General features: G+C 39.3%; 2 protein-coding genes across 3 annotated transcripts in view; one reads left to right on the top strand and one right to left on the bottom strand.

The window, feature by feature from the left end:
* The window catches only part of LOC136252650 (huntingtin-like), a 53005-nt gene extending 43064 nt beyond the window's left edge, over positions 1 to 9941 (bottom strand). The window contains exons 1-7 of one of the 2 annotated variants that reach the window (XM_066045176.1): positions 9750 to 9941; positions 9579 to 9699; positions 9476 to 9535; positions 9275 to 9421; positions 6090 to 6306; positions 1360 to 2714; positions 1064 to 1314 (exon numbers count right to left, since the gene is read on the bottom strand). In XM_066045176.1, the coding sequence (XP_065901248.1) occupies positions 1064 to 1314; positions 1360 to 2714; positions 6090 to 6306; positions 9275 to 9421; positions 9476 to 9535; positions 9579 to 9699; positions 9750 to 9898 (2300 nt within the window). In that variant the 5' untranslated portion in view covers positions 9899 to 9941. Of the gene's footprint in view, positions 1 to 1063; positions 1315 to 1359; positions 2715 to 2819; positions 2848 to 6089; positions 6307 to 9274; positions 9422 to 9475; positions 9536 to 9578; positions 9700 to 9749 lie in introns of those variants that run through there. The other variant, XM_066045177.1, reaches the window with a different exon arrangement.
* A 24-nt stretch (positions 9942 to 9965) lies between these two features.
* Positions 9966 to 19670, top strand: LOC136252654 (dolichyl-diphosphooligosaccharide--protein glycosyltransferase subunit 1-like). The gene is made up of 9 exons (XM_066045186.1): positions 9966 to 10243; positions 10290 to 10339; positions 12824 to 13401; positions 15573 to 15677; positions 15725 to 15863; positions 17525 to 17663; positions 17709 to 17828; positions 17884 to 18129; positions 19426 to 19670. Exons 1-9 carry the CDS (start codon positions 10004 to 10006, stop codon positions 19606 to 19608), a joined length of 1800 nt encoding a protein of 599 aa, XP_065901258.1. The 5' UTR covers positions 9966 to 10003; the 3' UTR covers positions 19609 to 19670.
* Positions 19671 to 19776: the final 106 nt, after the last annotated feature.

Raw genomic sequence — 19776 nt, 5'->3', positions numbered from 1 at the left:
AGTGACTGCTTTATTAGAGTGATTGGCTGTTCTATTAGAGTATCTCAAACTCACATACCTCTGGTATGGGGAGGGGGATAGGGGAGGCATACCCCCAGACTCCCACAGATTCAGCATTAAAAAGCATGCTGAAAAGTACAGTCTGATGTAGCTAATCCTGCATCATATCATGCAAAAAAGGTCCACCTTTTCTTCTAAAAGAACCTACACAGATAAAAGTCTGGCTACAACCCTGTACATAATTGACCCATGACCACTAAAGTACGATCACATGATGTTAGGCATTATATAGAACTTTAATTAATTGATGAAGGAATCTTGGTAAACTGCAGTATAGGCAATCTTCAAATTTCCAAAGTATCACATGACGAGAGAAAGTATGTAGTTTAGTTCATTAGTAGCAGACACCACACTTATTAGGCTCGTTGCCCGGCACCATGATTTTAATGATTGCCAAGGCATATGCAGGCCTGGATGTAGCTACACCCTGCTTGTTGAGGGCTTTCTTCTTCAGGTAAATCTGTGTATCGCACAAGTAGAATCACACATATAGCACTGTGGTCAGATAGACTACCGAATACAGTAGCTGGATAATTTCAAAGAACGAAACTTTCACAAATTTCACAAGTAATGGTAAATATAATCGTGAAATGTTAGAGGGTGATACACTCTACCTTACCAAACAATGTAAAAAACAGCATTTTGCTGATACATACACCTGAACACAGAGGGTCGCACGTTTTCTAGATTTTCGTAAATTTAAAAAAAAACATGAAAATTGTCTTAACAGTCTCACAAAAGTTTCATCCCTCAAAAATTTCCAGCTATATGGTATTCTGTATGACAAATATAACATTATTGTTCACTTTGATTTTTTATTCACATCTTTTAATACATGTAGCTTCTTTAATACATGTAGCTTCATAGTACTGTAGCTGGCCCATGTAACATCAGTTGTTGAAGGGGGAGGGATATATTTTGAACAGTACTCACTAATGCACACTCCTTTACAGTTATCATAGTAATCATAACCCACTAGTTACCATAGCAACTGATCACTCACCTAGTAACAGCATCCACAGCATGATCCTGGACTCTATGATCACCATCGCTAAGGCAACCAATGACATAATCAAATATGGCTAATTGGTGGGTGTGTCTGATGAGGGTGTGGTCCAATGATGTCATAACATGCAATAGATCACACCGAACCAACCAGTATGACACCTTGCCTGACAGATCTACCAGCGTCGCCATGACATTGTCTAACAGGTCGCTATGGCAACCACTGTTAGCCAGAGTTGGCAGGAATGCCTAATGGACAAAATGTGATTACAGAGCAGAGATCACATGACTCACCTTCACCGATGGGATAGCATTATGAAGTACAGTAGCTGACTTTGATGATAACACTTTGATCACATGATCCACAGATGATGGCACGGGGATCACATGATCCCCACTGGTGGTAGTATCCCATAACAATGCTCCCTTTATATAATGAGACAACACCTCACAACAAGTACCACATAGTTTAGGATCATCGGATTCCAAATATGGTAATAATAAGTCTATCAGTTTAGGACTGCCCTCCACTGCCTCTATAGTAACCAACAACTGCTGAGGATTCCATGCTGCTATAGCAACTATACACTGTATAGTAACAGCCTTAACACTGACTTTAACTTGTTTTGTAAGTAGGCGTGTCCCTAGCAACTGTAGCAAGACATTGAGAGGGGTGGAGTTGGTAGTGGTAGACACACCTCCCAATGAGTTTTCATCAAGGTGAGGTAGATCACATGACAACATGGGGGCATGGCTGGAAGGGCGTGCACTAGCTGGAGATACAGATACGGATACGTCAGTGGCTGACAGGGATATGACAAAATGATCATCACATGGTGTGAGAAGTGTGCCGTCCCCACTAGGGGGTACTGGGTAGGGGATATCATCCCTACTAAAGGTAGGTGAGGAAGATGTGTCACTAGACGATAATGAACTGGTGTTGCTGGTGGATAGTGTTTCACCACTACTGGGGGATGGGGCTGTTATGTCATCCCCAGTAAGGGGTACTGGGGTAGTCACATCACCAGTGAAGTATAGTGGCCTAAGTACGTCATTATCAGCTGGTGATAGAGGAGAGGACATGTCATCCCCACTAGGGAGTACTGGGGCAGTGACATCACCATCTGCTTGATTACTATCCTCAGTAACAGACTGTGTGTCATCACCACCACCCCCTACAAAGGACACATCATCCCCAGTAGGGGATAGTGGGGCAGTAACATCACCATCAGTAGAGATCTGTGTGTTATCTCCACTAGGGGGTACTGAGGCAGTCACATCACCCCTAGTGATAGGGGATGGGGACAGTTGTGTCAGCTCCTCTGGGTCATCCATACCAGTGACATAATCAGTTGATTCACTGTCTCCATGACGACAACCAATAGGGTGCATAGGGGTCATGTGATCCAGTGACAAGGTCAACCATACACGTAGTGATGCCATTGGTTGCTGTAGCAACACCACCAGGGCCTCCAGTGCACTAGTAACAACATTGTGGTTTCCATGGAGACAACAACGTAACAACAGTGAGTATAGTTTTGGTAACAACATGACATCATCCATCTCCATGGTAATCAGTGGTACTAGTTGTCTCAGACACAGTACTAGTCCACAGATCACATGATCCCTTACATCATTAGCTAGGACACCTGTAATTAAAGACCACCAGTACTCTAATTGATGACCACCACATCACACTATTAATTACAACCTTGACTACAAGCTATAATCATTATATGTGCAATTTGCCATACCTGTAGTGTACATAATGGATCAAATATTGGTAGTCCCTCAAGTAACCAATGATCTTAACATTATGATGGTGATACTTTCAGCAGTAATGATGGACAACATTATTTTCTTATGGTATCAATACATTATTGAAATAATGTTTACCCATAATCATGTACTAGAATATTAATACACACAGAATAGCTCACTTGTAAACATTTTATACCAACACTTTGTAACATGTGACCTGCTCAGCAAAACCAGCTGTTTTCATTTTGAAATTGAAATATAAACAGGCTGTACAGACCTTCAACACTTGTGCTGTAAAGTCTTAATAAATTAGGGGGACAAAAAATTGTAAATTTAAACAAGTAGAATAGGGATCGAAGTTGTGATTATGAAAAAACTGCGTGGGATGGTGAGGTGATTCACAATACTGCTTAATACATCAATACAAGCCAAGTAGCTTGATTTGTGTACATTGAATTTAAGATTCCTATTTCAACTGTTTATGTTTACGCAGTTTTTTTTTCAGAATCACAACTTCCAATCCCTATTCTACTTGTTTAAATATACAATTTTTCGCCTCCCTAGTTTATGAAATTTTTTCATTTCCATACACATGGACAACACAATTTTATGGCTGGTGTGCACTACATGCAGTAATATAGTACTAGGGTCATTCCATGTCAAATCACTGAGAAATTGTAGGGCCACCTCTCGGATTTTGACGAAACTTGGTGTGTTTGTAGTACCTATGGTGCTCATCACCCATACCATTTTTTAGCCTCATACACCACATAGTTTCTGATTTATGACCACAAATATTTTGAATATTTCATAAAAAATTGGTTTGTCTTGAGTTACAAAATCAACTGTAGCTCACCACTGTGTTAATATTTTGAAATAAAATTTTCAGCAATTAAAGACTGTTAATTAATAGTTCAAGTGATCCATAAACTAAGGGATATCAATTTAATTAAGGTCCAAAAAGACTCCATTAAAAACTTTAATCCTTATTATTTCAAAAAGCGCTGCTTCAAATTCTTTGAATTTTTTAGTAAATACTGATTAGGTTATGGTCTATTGTTGGTAAAAACTTTTGTGGTGGGCCACAATGGGTTCAAGAGATATAATTAAATATGTTGTAGTATGCAGTGGAATTTTGTAGTCTATTATTGCTATATAGGAGTGTACACCTCTAATAACCACTGCTGATAACGCCATGCCAACTTTGTCTTACACAATGAAGGTGTCCAAGTACAGTGCAACCTGTATAAGTGACCACCTGTATTGAAAGACCACCTTTGTGCTGCAATTTATATAGTTGGATTTACTGTATGGATAATTCCATATCAGTACACCAAAGTTTTGCACATGGCCACCTCAAAATTTGGTGGGTGGATATCCAAAGTGGTCATGAATCCTTTCACCCATTGCTTATATGGCTTCCCAGAAATGGCTTATTTAGCATACTATTTTTGCTGTACTTGTGATCATTCAAAACATCATAACTTGGGTGTTTTTAAAATGAATTACACCACTTTAAAGCTCAAGGAAAAAGCTTTCGTTTGGTATATTTAACAGCTTAATTTGTTGAAGTTGATAATTAACTACGTCTCCTAATCTTTGACCTTTGTTCTACCAAAATATGGTGATTAGAATTTTTGTGAATATTTGTCAGCATTCACCGATTAGTTGCAAAAGTTTCAACTTGGGGTCTCTATGGATTATGAGATAGGTAGCTAGCGGTGTTTGTGGTATTATACATGTAGTAGATATCCCATGCAGTATTGCATACCTTGAAACCCATTCTGTTGATTTAGGTTTGCAGATACACAAGACTCTTTGATTCAACTGCAAGTTAATATAACAGGTTGTGACAAAGGCATATAATACAAGTTTGTTACTGTGGTGATACAGTGTGATGTTGTTTGGTAGCAAAAGTCATTTCTTTTTTGTCAGAGTACACACAACCACTTCTTGTCCTTGGGTCTATGAGAGTTGGAATGTCATCCATTAGTATAGTGTGGATATTCTGGGGCTCTGGGTACTTGAACAAGTTTGATGGACTGCAGAAATGTCAGCTTTACTTCCTACTGTAGTGTCACTGCAAACTCCAAGCACACAAGCTAACCACCGATTCTCTTCATGCATATAAACAAGTGACAAATCCAACAATCAAATCTGGTGAAACTTCATTCTCTGCTAGAGTAATTACCACTCTCTTTCCTGAAAACATCAGATTATGAGTAAAATTTTATTTCCACTCTTTCTGAAATTGGCACAAAAGAGTGGTTTTCTCATACCATGGATTATACGTGAGAGTTAAAAGCAACGTCCCTATCGTCTCAAATAATCTTCATTTTTACAATACTCAAAGTAAGCAGCAGTTATGTTGCTACATGCTTAATTGAACAACTGATATGGTGTCATTAGCTGGTCATTGTACTGCCTTTGCAAGCTATATAAACTGGCTACATTTGAAACTATACAACTATATAAATTGCAGCACAAAGGTGGTCTTTCAATACAGGTGGTCACTTATACAGGTTGCACTGTACTTGGACACCTTCATTGTGTAAGACATAGTTGGCATGGCGTTATCAGCAGTGGTTATTAGAGGTGTACACTCCTATATAGCAATAATAGACTACAAAATTCCACTGCATACTACAACATATTTAATTATATCTCTTGAACCCATTGTGGCCCACCACAAAAGTTTTTACCAACAATAGACCATAACCTAATCAGTATTTACTAAAAAATTCAAAGAATTTGAAGCAGCGCTTTTTGAAATAATAAGGATTAAAGTTTTTAATGGAGTCTTTTTGGACCTTAATTAAATTGATATCCCTTAGTTTATGGATCACTTGAACTATTAATTAACAGTCTTTAATTGCTGAAAATTTTATTTCAAAATATTAACACAGTGGTGAGCTACAGTTGATTTTGTAACTCAAGACAAACCAATTTTTTATGAAATATTCAAAATATTTGTGGTCATAAATCAGAAACTATGTGGTGTATGAGGCTAAAAAATGGTATGGGTGATGAGCACCATAGGTACTACAAACACACCAAGTTTCGTCAAAATCCGAGAGGTGGCCCTACAATTTCTCAGTGATTTGACATGGAATGACCCGTGTAGCTAGTGACGTGTAGTGATGTGTAGTCGTACTTATCACATGGGACCACGCCCTCAGAGCATAGCAACCACACCCCTTAATGATCTTGCTGCCAACCATCCTCCAGTAACTACTATACAATATCAACATGAACACACCCACCTTGGACCACATGAGCAATACTCCATTTAGTGCATTTTACTGGCTTCAGACAATTTTGACAAACTAGTGGGAGTGCCTCTGCTGCTGTCCTCCGATTGGCTGGATTCTCTGAACTCAGTTGCCCCAGGCAACACTCTGCTAACTGCACCAACTCTTCTTCTGAATAATGTGTCCCAAAAACCAACAGCATTCTCGGCAGTGCATCTTGTAAACAATCCTATACATGATATTATTGATGATGGCATAACATTTAGGAATTACATAACTGTGACACTTTTAAGGAGAGAAAATTATTTAATGCTAAGTCATTACAGCCACTAAGTGACTGTACTATTAGAGTGGCAAGATATCAGTATAGCACCTCCCTACATCAATATCAGTACCTATAGTACCTCCCTGCATCAATATCAGTACCTATAGTACCTCCCTGCATCAATATCAGTACCTATAGCACCTCCCTGCATCAATATCAGTACCTATAGTACCTCCCTGCATCAATATCAGTACCTATAGCACCTCCCTGCATCAATATCAGTACCTATAGTACCTCCCTGCATCAATATCAGTACCTATAGCACCTCCCTGCATCAATATCAGTACCTATAGTACCTCCCTGCATCAATATCAGTACCTATAGCACCTCCCTGCATCAATATCAGTACCTATAGTACCTCCCTGCATCAATATCAGTACCTATAGTACCTCCCTGCATCAATATCAGTACCTATAGTACCTCCCTGCATCAATATCAGTACCTATAGTACCTCCCTGCATCAATATCAGTACCTATAGCACCTCCCTGCATCAATATCAGTACCTATAGTACCTCCCTGCATCAATATCAGTACCTATAGTACCTCCCTGCATCAATATCAGTACCTATAGTACCTCCCTGCATCAATATCAGTACCTATAGTACCTCCCTACATCAATATCAGTACCTATAGTACCTCGCTGCATCAATATCAGTACCTATAGTACCTCCCTGCATCAATATCAGTACCTATAGTACCTCCCTGCATCAATATCAGTACCTATAGTACCTCCCTGCATCAATATCAGTACCTATAGCACCTCCCTGCATCAATATCAGTACCTATAGTACCTCCCTACATCAATATCAGTACCTATAGCACCTCCCTACATCAATATCAGTACCTATAGCACCTCCCTACATCAATATCAGTACCTATAGTACCTCCCTGCATCAATATCAGTACCTATAGTACCTCCCTGCATCAATATCAGTACCTATAGTACCTCCCTACATCAATATCAGTACCTATAGTACCTCGCTGCATCAATATCAGTACCTATAGCACCTCCCTGCATCAATATCAGTACCTATAGTACCTCCCTGATCAATACACAGTGTTGGGAGTAACACGTTACATAATATTATTACTTTTGTGGTAACTAAGTAATATAACGAAATACGCTATAAAATCAGGTAATATAACTTAAGTTACTTTACTTACAAATGTAACGAGTTACCTAAGTAATACAGTTACTGTAACGAGTCTAATATTACGTAATATTATTACTACAAGTAACGAAGTTACTAATCTCGTTAGTAGTCCACTGAGTAATGCCTAGCCACAACGAAGTATTGAAGCCTATTGAATGAAGCTTATTCACCAGCTTCTTACTTATAACCAGATTTGCACACATTACCCAACAACACAATCATGTCACGTGATAAAGTGGTAGTTTCACACATGACAGCTTAAGGCTGTGGACACAAAGTAATATAATATGTAATATTATTATAGTTACTTTATTATATGGGTAATATGTAACTGTAACTAAATAGTTCAGTTGCAAGTAATATGTAATATGTAACTAGTTACTTATACAAAATAACTTGCCCAACACTGTCAATACAAACCTATCACATAACCCATAAGGAAATGTTGTTCTCCAATATTGCATGTGATACCCCTGTGCTTCCAGAAGGATTTCAGTGACATGGTGTATTTACCTTAGGTTTGGTGTATTTACCTTAGGTTTGGTGTATTTACCTTAGGTATGGTGTATTTACCTTAGGTTTGGTGCATTTACCTTAGGTATGGTGCATTTACCTTAGGTTTGGTGTATTTACCTTAGGTTTGGTGTATTTACCTTAGGTTTGGTGTATTTACCTTAGGTATGGTGTATTTACCTTAGGTTTGGTATATTTACCTTAGGTTTGGTGTATTTACCTTAGGTTTGGTGTATTTACCTTAGGTTTGGTGTATTTACCTTAGGTTTGGTGTATTTACCTTAGGTTTGGTGTATTTACCTTAGGTTTGGTGTATTTACCTTAGGTTTGGTGTATTTACCTTAGGTATGGTGTATTTACCTTAGGTATGATGTATTTACCTTAGGTATGGTGTATTTACCTTAGGTTTGGTATATTTACCTTAGGTATGGTGTATTTACCTTAGGTTTGGTATATTTACCTTAGGTATGGTATATTTACCTTAGGTTTGGTGTATTTACCTTAGTATGGTGTATTTACCTTAGGTATGGTGTATTTACCTTAGGTATGGTATATTTAAAACTTAACATTTAGTAGTCTTCCATCTTACAGTTGTAATAAGTGCTATAGTGTATTTGATTAGCATGGTGGGGTATGACCTGACTGCTCTATTAGAACATTTTGTCAACTATGTTATACCATTGATCTGTGTTAGACCATTGATCTGTGGTCTTCTATTATTCCAGTTCAAACACTCTTTGAAGTCTCACTGCTAATATAAATCATGTTACAACAAGTGATTGGCCACTGAGAAGATTTTACAAAGGACACGTCTCAATAACGGACACATATCTGTATTTCAATAAAGATGTTGTCAATGTATGAATCAGACTTGTTGGGACCAAATCTTTGTCCTTATAAGGAAGTGTTTTCTATTGTGTCCTCAATGTGGAGAACTCGTAAAGAGATGTTTAGTGTATAAGATATGTGTTTATGGTTAGAATTTACGGTAAAGCAAAAATGGATTGTGACATGTTAGTCAGAAGTTGACCAATGGCTGGTGATCAGTGTATAAGGTATTCAGGCAGATAGCAGCAACAGCAGTTAGCACTCTAACAGAACAGTCATTTGCCTCATGGCTAACATGGGGTCCCCATTATGTCAATCCATTCACTCAAGATACACAGGCTATACCGGTTGAACAGGTGTTAACAACTAGGCTAACCTGTAAGGAGTCGTCCTGCCGACACATCAACTGCAGTAATACCGGCAACAGTTGTTGACCATATTGAGGACACTTTTGTTGTCTAATTCGACCACACAAAATACTGAACCTTGCAATGGCTGCACGAACTACACGGGAATCCCCCTTCTGTAGACAACACATGATACATCTATATTTCACCACTAAAATAATTACTATTACTTTTTTTATTTCCTGAAACAATTCTGACAATATTCGGCTCATGTGATCTTGTTGTAACGCCTGCAGCACAGGTAGTCATGACAACACACAAAGCCACACCCACCTTGATTATCTTGTTGAGGGTATCCCCAGCAGCTAGGCGCACGTTTTGATCATGTGATCCACAGAATGCTAACAGTTGCCCAAGGGCATTACTCAGTAACCTTGGAAACGTGCTGTGGTGTCTATTAGGGGGGTGGTGTGGACATGCACACACTAGAATCACGAGACTAACCTCACAGTGGGCAGTTTCAGCAACTCATAAATACTCTTTAATAACGGGATAACATCTCGCTGTGAATCAGTCGCCAGGAACCCTTTACTATTCTCTAACACTTTGTACAACTGTTCTACCTTCGTGTTCAGGGTTAATGTGCTCGCCATAGCATTTATATCTAACTAACGCGCACCATCAGCTCCGTATATTATGAAATCTTCGTACAGTATTCGTATACGGAGTAGGGTACTATACTTTCACGTGATCCTATCATGGCTACAAAGCTCATTGCCCTAGTCCTCGTGGTGACGGTATTGCTACCAATAACGACCAGAGCTGATGGCGGGGGTATAGTTAATAAGGTGGTCGCTACTACACTAGATCTCACTACTCATATCGCGAAGATTACAGTCTCTGTGACGCTGGAGAACAATGGCGATAAGGCGGTCAACCACGTGCAATACCTACTCGACCCGTTATTAGCTGAGAAGCTAGCTTACATCAATGTTGAGGTGAGCTAGTATTCTGTGTCACGTGTACTACTACTACCATCTCTAGTCTGAAGATAAACCACTTGTCGTGGTGGATCACGTGACCTCTGCTGGAAGGTATCAGTTGTACTGTCAATCTGTCCACATTGTGTGTTTGAATGTAGAGGTAGTGCTGTGTGTTTGAATGTAGAGGTAGTGCTGTGTGTTTGAATGTAAAGGTAGTGCTGTGTGCGTATGGCTCTAGATCTACAACACCCCCCCCCCATGTGTCTAACCATAGATAATATACCCCCCTGGATTGGAAACTAGTAAGTTCCACTGGTTACAGGCTGGTTTTGCGCCCCCTTCAATAACAAGACAAGTTTCTCTGGGCGAAACAAGACTCACCACTGGTAAAGGGTAGTCTCGTCCTAACAGACCCATTCTCTGGGGTGGCGCTTATCGATTAGAGATTATAAGTGCCCCTTCCGAAAGGGTCTGGTGAAATGCCCATACCTTTTTGTTTAGTAACTACACAAGAGGTGACAATTTGAGGTAAACTTTGCTTTTGTAAAGTCTGTACTGCGCAGCCATAAAATGATAAATACTGTTTAATTTCACCTTTTGTAAAATCTTCTGTAAGTATTAAATACCAATTATCACTTGCCAGAGTTGACAATTTCTCGGACAAAAAAAGGTATGGGTATTTCACCAGACCCTTTCGGAGGGGGCGCTTATAATTTCTAATCGATAAGCGCCACCCCAGAGAATGGGTCTGCAAAGACGAGACTAGGTAAAGGGTTCTTTCTCAAGATGTTTTGGAAGCCAACAGCAAGTTTCGAGGCAAATTGGCTCTTTATTATGCGAACAGTAGAAGCGAAACTGAACACGAGATGTGATGGTTTGGACACATTCAAGGAAAGCACCGAAACCCTGTATGCACCACCCTTCGCACCCAGACCATACCATGGAGCATTATTTGATGACTTGTAGCATAAATTGTGTTACAATACTGTTTAGAATCACAGAAAGAATGTGCTTCCCATTTTGCCAAATATACCATCTCAAAAACCTGCCAAAGAAGTTATGGGGAGGTGTATTATTTAGCCTAAGCCATTCTTTATAGCATAGTTAACCTTGTGATACTTTCTTTTTCTACCTACACTTTAGCCAAGAATGTGCTTCCAACAAAGCATGTAGTCCTCCATTGTAAGCCTTCCGACCAAAAGTGAAGTGGTCAAACTAACCAAAACAATTATTATAACAACACTACAAGTCATTCTCGTAACGAAATAAAGTCGTTAATGCCATCATTCTGCTGTAATAGGATTAAATTTGTTGAGGCGCGAAACCAGCCTAAGGACACTGGTTCTTGTACAAAATCTATGGGCGCGCGGCGCAGTTTCCAATCCAGGGGGTATATTATCTATGATCTAACTAGTCAGTAGATCATTTCTCTTAGTTTGGTGCTGCCCTCTTCACAAGAAGCATAGATATAATAACGCTTACCAGGATTGGAAATGGAAGTTGCTTGCACATGTGATAATTTTACATTGAAACTATACAGTGGGTGGTGAATCCCTTTGAAGTTATCTGTGTTTCGCCTTCTCTACTTCCAAGTGTGGCAGACTGCTTCGTGCAGTGTATACAGCAGAACTTTCTCAAAAGTATTGCCTTACTAGAGTATAGAAATAACCAGTATTTTAATATCATCGTTTAGAGTGAAACTGGAGTTATATCAGGCCATGTCACCTGTAACTAAGTGCACAGCTGCATTGGAACACTCCTAGACAACTAGTGAAGCTTAAATTTGGCCACATTCGGGCTATTACAAGCTGTAGAAGTGTTTTGTATTTGGCAGACTGACACTTTCGGTGGGTTTTATGACAAAACTCACTTTGCGTTTTGGTACATGCATTGCCCAGCAAAGCAACAAACTGTTTTGAAGTTTGGTATGGTGACTTGTAATTTCTTCCGCTATGCGCTCCAATTATTGATACGACACAGCACTGTATTTTCTACTTACAGCAATGATTCTGGACCCTAACTAATGCCATGCGTAGTACAATGAAGTGGAATATTACGTCAGGTGAAGCACGGATACCTGTAACCGCAACTTCTGTTTCCAATCCTGGTAAGCGTTAGTATATCTATGCAAAAAGTAAGAGTCTGGTGAAATACAGATATCACTCTAAAGGAATTCACTTAGACAGCATACGTAACTGCAGGTTATGTCAGGTGATTTCCCTTTGATTTGAACAAAAGCAATGCATTGCCAAGGTGATTAGTGTGAACGTAATTGCACCGAATTTCAGTGTTAGAAATGATTTAGTATTTATTTCACCAGACCCTTTTTGTGAAGGGGCCAGGCTATTGTGGCCTCCGTGTGGTGTGGTGTGGTGCTTGGCCAGTGTCAGAGTCATACAGGGAGTTGCCTTCAGCCCTTCTCTGTATTGTCCTGTTGAACCTCGTTATTACAGTGGGTTATGTGTATGAAGTCACTAACTTTGCAAATCAAGTAGTTTTCTTGTATAGTAATTTGGTTGAGTGAAGTCTTGTAATACTTGAGTGTCTGTTATGTGTATTACAAGAGATGTTATCATGTTACCATGGTTACTATAGGCCGGAGAAACAGATAAAGCTACTTCAGCCACTATTACCATCAGCGACAATAAAACTAAAGATCACAACAGTGTACAGTCATGCTGTGTTGCCATTCCCTCGGCAGATTAGCCAATCAGATAAGCAGTTGGTACAATTCACTGCCAGTGGAGTATACTACTTATCAGCCTACCCGACTGTTACACAAACCCTGACAGCTACTTTTCCCTCTGGAGGGACCATTGAGTCATTCTCTCGGATCAAACCAGTAGCAGCTGATGGTTCTCAGGTTGTATATGGACCCTATAGTGATGTGAAGCCTTATACCAGTGGAGCACCTCGTAACCTTGTACTGCATTATGAGAATAACTCACCATTCCTGTCTGTGACCCGGTTAAACCGGTTGATTGAGGTATCTCACTGGGGAAATATTGCCGTAGAGGAGGCCGTACAAGTGCAACATACTGGGGCACTGCTCAAAGGTCCATTCTCTCGTTACGACTACCAACGTAGTCCTAACAGTGGTCAATCCAGTGTGAAGTCTTACAAGAGCTTGTTACCTGCCTCTTCTGCAGATGTGTATTATCGTGATGAGATCGGTTAGTGTGTCAGTCCGTGTGTTTGTAGTGTGTCCAGAGCTCAACCCAATAGCCACAACAATTGACCAATTTTTGACCTATCAAAATAAGCTAGTGCTGTGTGTGTGTGTGTGTGTGTGTGTGTGTGTGTGTGTGTGTGTGTGTGTGTGTGTGTGTGTGTGTGTGTGTGTGTGTGTGTGTGTGTGTGTGTGTGTGTGTGTGTGTGTGTGTGTGTGTGTGTGTGTGTGTGTGTGTGTGTGTGTGTGTGTGTGTGTGTGTGTGTGTGTGTGTGTGTGTGTGTGTGTGTGTGTGTGTGTGTGTGTGTGTGTGTGATCATAATGTACTGATGTGTGTATATTCTATTAGTCTGTTTGTGTGTATCAGGCTAAGACCCTTCGAATCCCGTAAGCCTATAAATTTTAGGCTTTGACACATGCCTCTATACAAACTAAAATAACTTAACAATAGAAAGATCCCACAACCATTACATTACTCACCATGAATTCCACGATAAAAACGACTACCAACGTAGTCCTAACAGTGGTCAATCCAGTGTGAAGTCTTACAAGAGCTTGTTACCTGCCTCTTCTGCAGATGTGTATTATCGTGATGAGATCGGTTAGTGTGTCAGTCCGTGTGTTTGTAGTGTGTCCAGAGCTCAACCCAATAGCCACAACAATTGACCAATTTTTGACCTATCAAAATAAGCTAGTGCTGTGTGTGTGTGTGTGTGTGTGTGTGTGTGTGTGTGTGTGTGTGTGTGTGTGTGTGTGTGTGTGTGTGTGTGTGTGTGTGTGTGTGTGTGTGTGTGTGTGTGTGTGTGTGTGTGTGTGTGTGTGTGTGTGTGTGTGTGTGTGTGTGTGTGTGTGTGTGTGTGTGTGTGTGTGTGTGTGTGTGTGTGTGTGTGTGTGTGTGTGTGTGTGTGTGTGTGTGTGTGTGTGTGTGTGATCATAATGTACTGATGTGTGTATATTCTATTAGTCTGTTTGTGTGTATCAGGCTAAGACCCTTCGAATCCCGTAAGCCTATAAATTTTAGGCTTTGACACATGCCTCTATACAAACTAAAATAACTTAACAATAGAAAGATCCCACAACCATTACATTACTCACCATGAATTCCACGATAAAATGGCACCAAGCATCAGTGTAGTTGAGTGAAACATCTTTCATCACACCACTTAGACAACAGCCTTCGTCATCAAATCTACCATAGCTGTACACTGCTTCAATAAACAAGTCTGTCATACTTGGTGCTATGGCCTTAAACTAAATCCATGTGCGCCAGTAGTATACAATAGATCATGTGATATTGTAATGGGCACTCGTATCATAAAATGCTGTAAAGTTCCAGCAAAGACGATGTCTGCCATTCATCACTTCGTATCAAAAGTACTCTTTAGTGTTGTATAAAACTGTTTACAGTACATGAAATTATTAGGTTTCATTTCATATACAAGAATATCCTATCGTACAATAATAGAAACCTGATGCTCTGCCTATAATAATTATGCACTTGCAATTTATTTCATGTTTAAAATTAATTCCAGATCCAAAGGATTAATTAATTAATGTACTGTATTTTACTAACATCACATGAGGAAGTTCCATAGCCGAATAGCAGCTGTGTCACAAAACAAACACTTGTTATTTATACCCCCATGGCCACGCCCATGTAGAGACTTGGCAGCTTGGGTTCGGACTTGGTTATTTAATCATTTTGTAACTCATGGCATAGCCCTTATGGATATATCCTTAAGCACTAATAGTTGACAACTAAATCAGCTGCCATGTAGACTTTAGAGCCTGTCGGTGAAGAAATTGTTTATTAAACTTGTGATAAATATTCCATGCAAATTATTTCATAATGTGTGTAGTGTAGTGTGTGGGTGTGGTAGTTTTCAGTCCAGCTCCTCCTCAACATCCCCTCAGTAGTGTTTCCTATCTGGTCATCACCATAGTTGCTCTAAATCATAGGAATGCATAGATACTAAAAAGATAGCTACATGATTGCTAACCTGATACATAGACTGTCACGTTATTGAATCCTGTGTTTCATCAATTCCTTCCTCCCCGTAATAAGGACAAAGATTTCAGTCCCACTCCTAACCTCTAGAGAAAATGTTCTTGTTCTCACAATATTCATCATATAGTGTGTATTATATGTGTTGATCATTATACGCTTGTTACTAGGCAACATATCAACAAGTCACATGAGAGTTGATGAAGATACGGTGGAGGTTGAATTACGACCTCGTTTCCCCTTATTTGGAGGATGGCAAACCAAGTATACGATTGGTTAGTTTTGTTGCCTGGTGTGGCCATCAATAAGGTGTTGTTGCTAGGTTACAATGTACCATGTTATGAGTACCTCTATCATGATGGAAGCCATTTTGCTCTCAAAATGAGAGTGGTTGATCACGTGTTTGATGAACAAGTTGTAGATCACCTGACCCTTAAGATTATATTGCCGGAGGGTGCCAAGTGAGTGTGTTCAATAAGTTGTGACTCAATGGTAGTGATCTAGTTTATCCCACCAAAAATGTCTATGAAGTAATTCAGTAATTACAAAATACTAAATTTCTTACTCTACACATCATTACAAAATCAAAACCTGTTAGTTACAGGTTTTTGTAGGGTGTAGCTAATCACTGGACTGGAACACTGGACTGGACTAACATATTTTGGCTTTTACACATTCTGAGGTTGGTTTTATTGAGTCCTGCTAGTGAAGGGCCTTCAAAAAACTTGCCGTCTGCTTCTAAATTGATGAGCGTGAGGAGTGGTGTAAGCAAAAACTGACCTCTAATGATTTCACTACTTGTTATGCTCTACAGCACTTATAATACACTTTTTAGTGTATTGTATTTTGATGTAATACATGTATATGACGATAGCTAACTGAAAATCATTTTACTATATTTGTGGTACCTATCTGTATCCTTGAATTAAATACTGTAGCTCAGATCCCTGGGACACAACCTTTCCTTCCTAGGACAATCTATTGTAGCTAAATTCATTCCTACATGCATACAAACTCATTACACAACTGTAGGATTTTTCTGCTATCATGATTAGTTCTTACATGTGCTGGTTGGCGTACTATATTATGTGACCAAATTTATTAGCATTTTACAAGCTTGCTAATATCTCCAAGACTTTATCATTGGTTAACCATAACTAGCACATTCCCTGTAGCATACTGATAAGGAGTATAGGTATATGTACTGTAGAAGAACATAACAAGTAGTGAAATCACTAGAGGTAAGTTTTTGCTTACTCCACTCCTCACACTCATCACTTTAATAGCAGACTGCAAGTTCTCTGAAGGCCCTTAGCTAACAAGACTCAATAAAACCAACCTCAGAATGTGTAAAAACTAAAAATATGTCAGTCCAGTAGTCCAATCCAGTGTTCCAGTCCAGTAGTCCAGTCCAGTGATTAGTTACACCCGTTTTTGTAATTGAATTCGTCCCGTCTGCAGTAGAGTTTGTCGGTTTTGCAATTGAATTTGTTAGTTTTGCATTAGAATTAGTCGCGTTTGCACAAGAATTTGTCATAACTACATTGACTATAAGAAACCAGCTGCTCATCACAAGGTGAATCTTTTTCGCCATAGATAATACCACTTGAGACACTAAAGAGTAATTGAAGCTGGTTATACATGAAGCCATTAGCTGCCTGTCAAGTTCATTAGTACCACACCCATCACCAATGGTAAAGAACAAAGAAGCTGTAGCAGAAGAATTACAGAGTTGTGTACAACAGTTGTACTTCAACAAGATCATGGAGCAGCTACTACATCTTGTTTTCGTGTTTCGAGCAGCTGCAAATCTTGTTACGGATGAAGTCTTGTGCAAAAGCGAGGACATCAATTGCAAAACCAACGAATTCAATTGCAAATGGGACAGATTCTAATGCAAAAATGATGAATTCAATTGCAAACGGGACAAATTCAACTGTAAAGGCAACGAACTCTACTGCAAACGAGATGAAGTCAATTGCAAAAACCTGTAATGTAGCTGATCAACTTGTTATTGTTACCATTCTTCTTAGACAGATTATATTCAGAGCACTCTGTTACAATACAACACTCATCACTATAGTGACTAACTAAGGTGTAGTGATCACCATTGTTGCCATAGGAACATCCAGTTCAAGCCCCCTTACCCAATGGATGGAGAGGAACATAGTTTACACTATACTTACCTGGACACCATAGGACGTCCAGTGGTGGTCATTACTAAGAGTAATCTTGTAGAGCAACACATAGCTGATTTTGAGGTGTGGTGTGCAATAATTGGAGTAACTTGTCATTTTATCCCATAGTTGAGCTACGACTTTCAGCTGTACCTGTTGCTACAGGAACCGTTGCTAGTGGTAACAGCATTACTAGTATTCTTCTTTTCCATCATAGTCTGTGTACGACTAGACTTTGCTATTGCTGAGGTGTGTGTATGTTGTATGTGGCAAAGTGTGAAGTTTACGCTGTCCCATGTTACAGGACAAGGCAGAGTTGTCAAGACAACAAGCTACGGTGATACTGGACAACATACGCACACAACAAGATAACAGGATGATGGCTGTTAGTCGATGTGACTCCATCATAGCCTCCTACAAGAGTTCCAAGGATCAGAAGAAGTTTAGGGCAGCTGGCAGGGATCTACAGAGCCGCTACAATGAGACCATTAACACTATTAATACATTACACAAGGAACTTTCCTCACTAGATCCAGACACTGCTGCTAAGGTATCTTACCTCAGTGTTAGGAATACCATAATGTGTATGATACCATCTAAGGGGGGAGTGTGCTTTATTCTCCTTACTGTGCCAAGGTGTGCTATTCCATCAAAGTGTGCTTTATTTTCCTTTGTACACTTGCCGTGGTGTTTTAACTTTAAATTACCTTGTCATGGTGCTGTAGGTTCACCATACCATATTTGTATTTTAGCCATTAGCTGTAACAAGAGTTCATTGTATGGGGGTATACCTATCAACAGTTCTTTGTCATCAGTAGAATCAGACAAAAGTGAACTTGCAGCAATGTGTTCGTACAGGCCATTCTAGTGGCAGACGCTTTCCCATATAAGTATTATGAACTCTTGGCTGTAAATACCACTCATTGTCCACTTTTCTTGAGACATTATGGCATGTTGTGACACAACATTTCTATGTCATGACATCCTAATGTACAGCATGCTGGGTGAGCACTAATTAGGGGGGTATAATGCTGGATTTGAGCAGAAAGGTCAATTACCATAAAGTATGTATGCTTGATGTACTCTGTATTATTTGACAACTGAAGGTCACTAGAGCCTATTACAGTCAGGTAAGGTTAAAAGTGTTAATACAGATGAAGTAAGTTTTTAGGACATTGCAAAAGCTTTTATAAATGTACTTTATGGCTATCATTGGTTACCAAGTGTAATGAGTTAAAAGGTGTGTCCCTTAGATATGTGAATGAAAATTGAAAGCACCCTTGGAGGTTGTCAAGGGAACTTGTATAAGAATCACAGTAGAAAACTACAAAACAGTTTTAGGAGTTGTATAGTAATTGTAGTTTAAAGAGGTTTACTCAAGTTACGCTTCCTTAGCTGTACATATATACAACATAAATACAAATTTATTGATATATGAAATACTGTAATTAGGGTTAGCCCTAACCCTAACTGTTACATAATAGGACAGGTATAATATTGATTGGTTCCAGCTAGCATGACATCATATGAACACACTATATTATTTTCTATTGTGTTACTTTAGTGTATCTGTTGTTCATTCATATCTCATGTCATTCAGTAGTTGATTTCAGATTGCTTGCAAATGCAATTCAACAATTAACACATGATTGGTGGGTCATGTGAGCTATTTCTTGACAGCTAAGCTAACGCAACCAACTTAATTGCCATCGTACAATTTCTGTGTGTAATGTTTATGTTATGTGTGCAATTCACTTTTGCAAATTGTTCAGTTATGTTTTGCAAACATCCTGAAATAGATTACAGCCATAACATCTAGTACATGACATGATATTCTATTGTGCAGGTGGTTGAACTACAGAAAAAGGCTGGGGAGTTATGGACAGTGTTACAGCATCTACTAACCTTAACTGAACAAGTCGTCACAGACAGCATCAAGAAAGACTCCTACTTGGAGCAGGAACGCAAGGCCCAAGAAAAGAAGCAAAAGATTATTGAAGATATTGACGGGATAGTCAGGGGACTCTAGGCTGCCATATTATATGTAGTGTGTTTAGTTTAGTATTTGATAATATTTCTGGTGATAAATAACAGCATAGATGGTGATGTCATTACAGTGGGCTTCTTGGGTAAAATATCTACTTGAACTTGTGGAAAAATTTCTGTTGAACTCACAAATCAAATTTCACAAGTTCTG

Source organism: Dysidea avara, chromosome 4 (assembly GCF_963678975.1).
Source record: "Dysidea avara chromosome 4, odDysAvar1.4, whole genome shotgun sequence".
Lineage (NCBI taxonomy): Eukaryota > Metazoa > Porifera > Demospongiae > Dictyoceratida > Dysideidae > Dysidea > Dysidea avara.
This window is presented reverse-complemented; position numbering and strand designations above follow the sequence as displayed.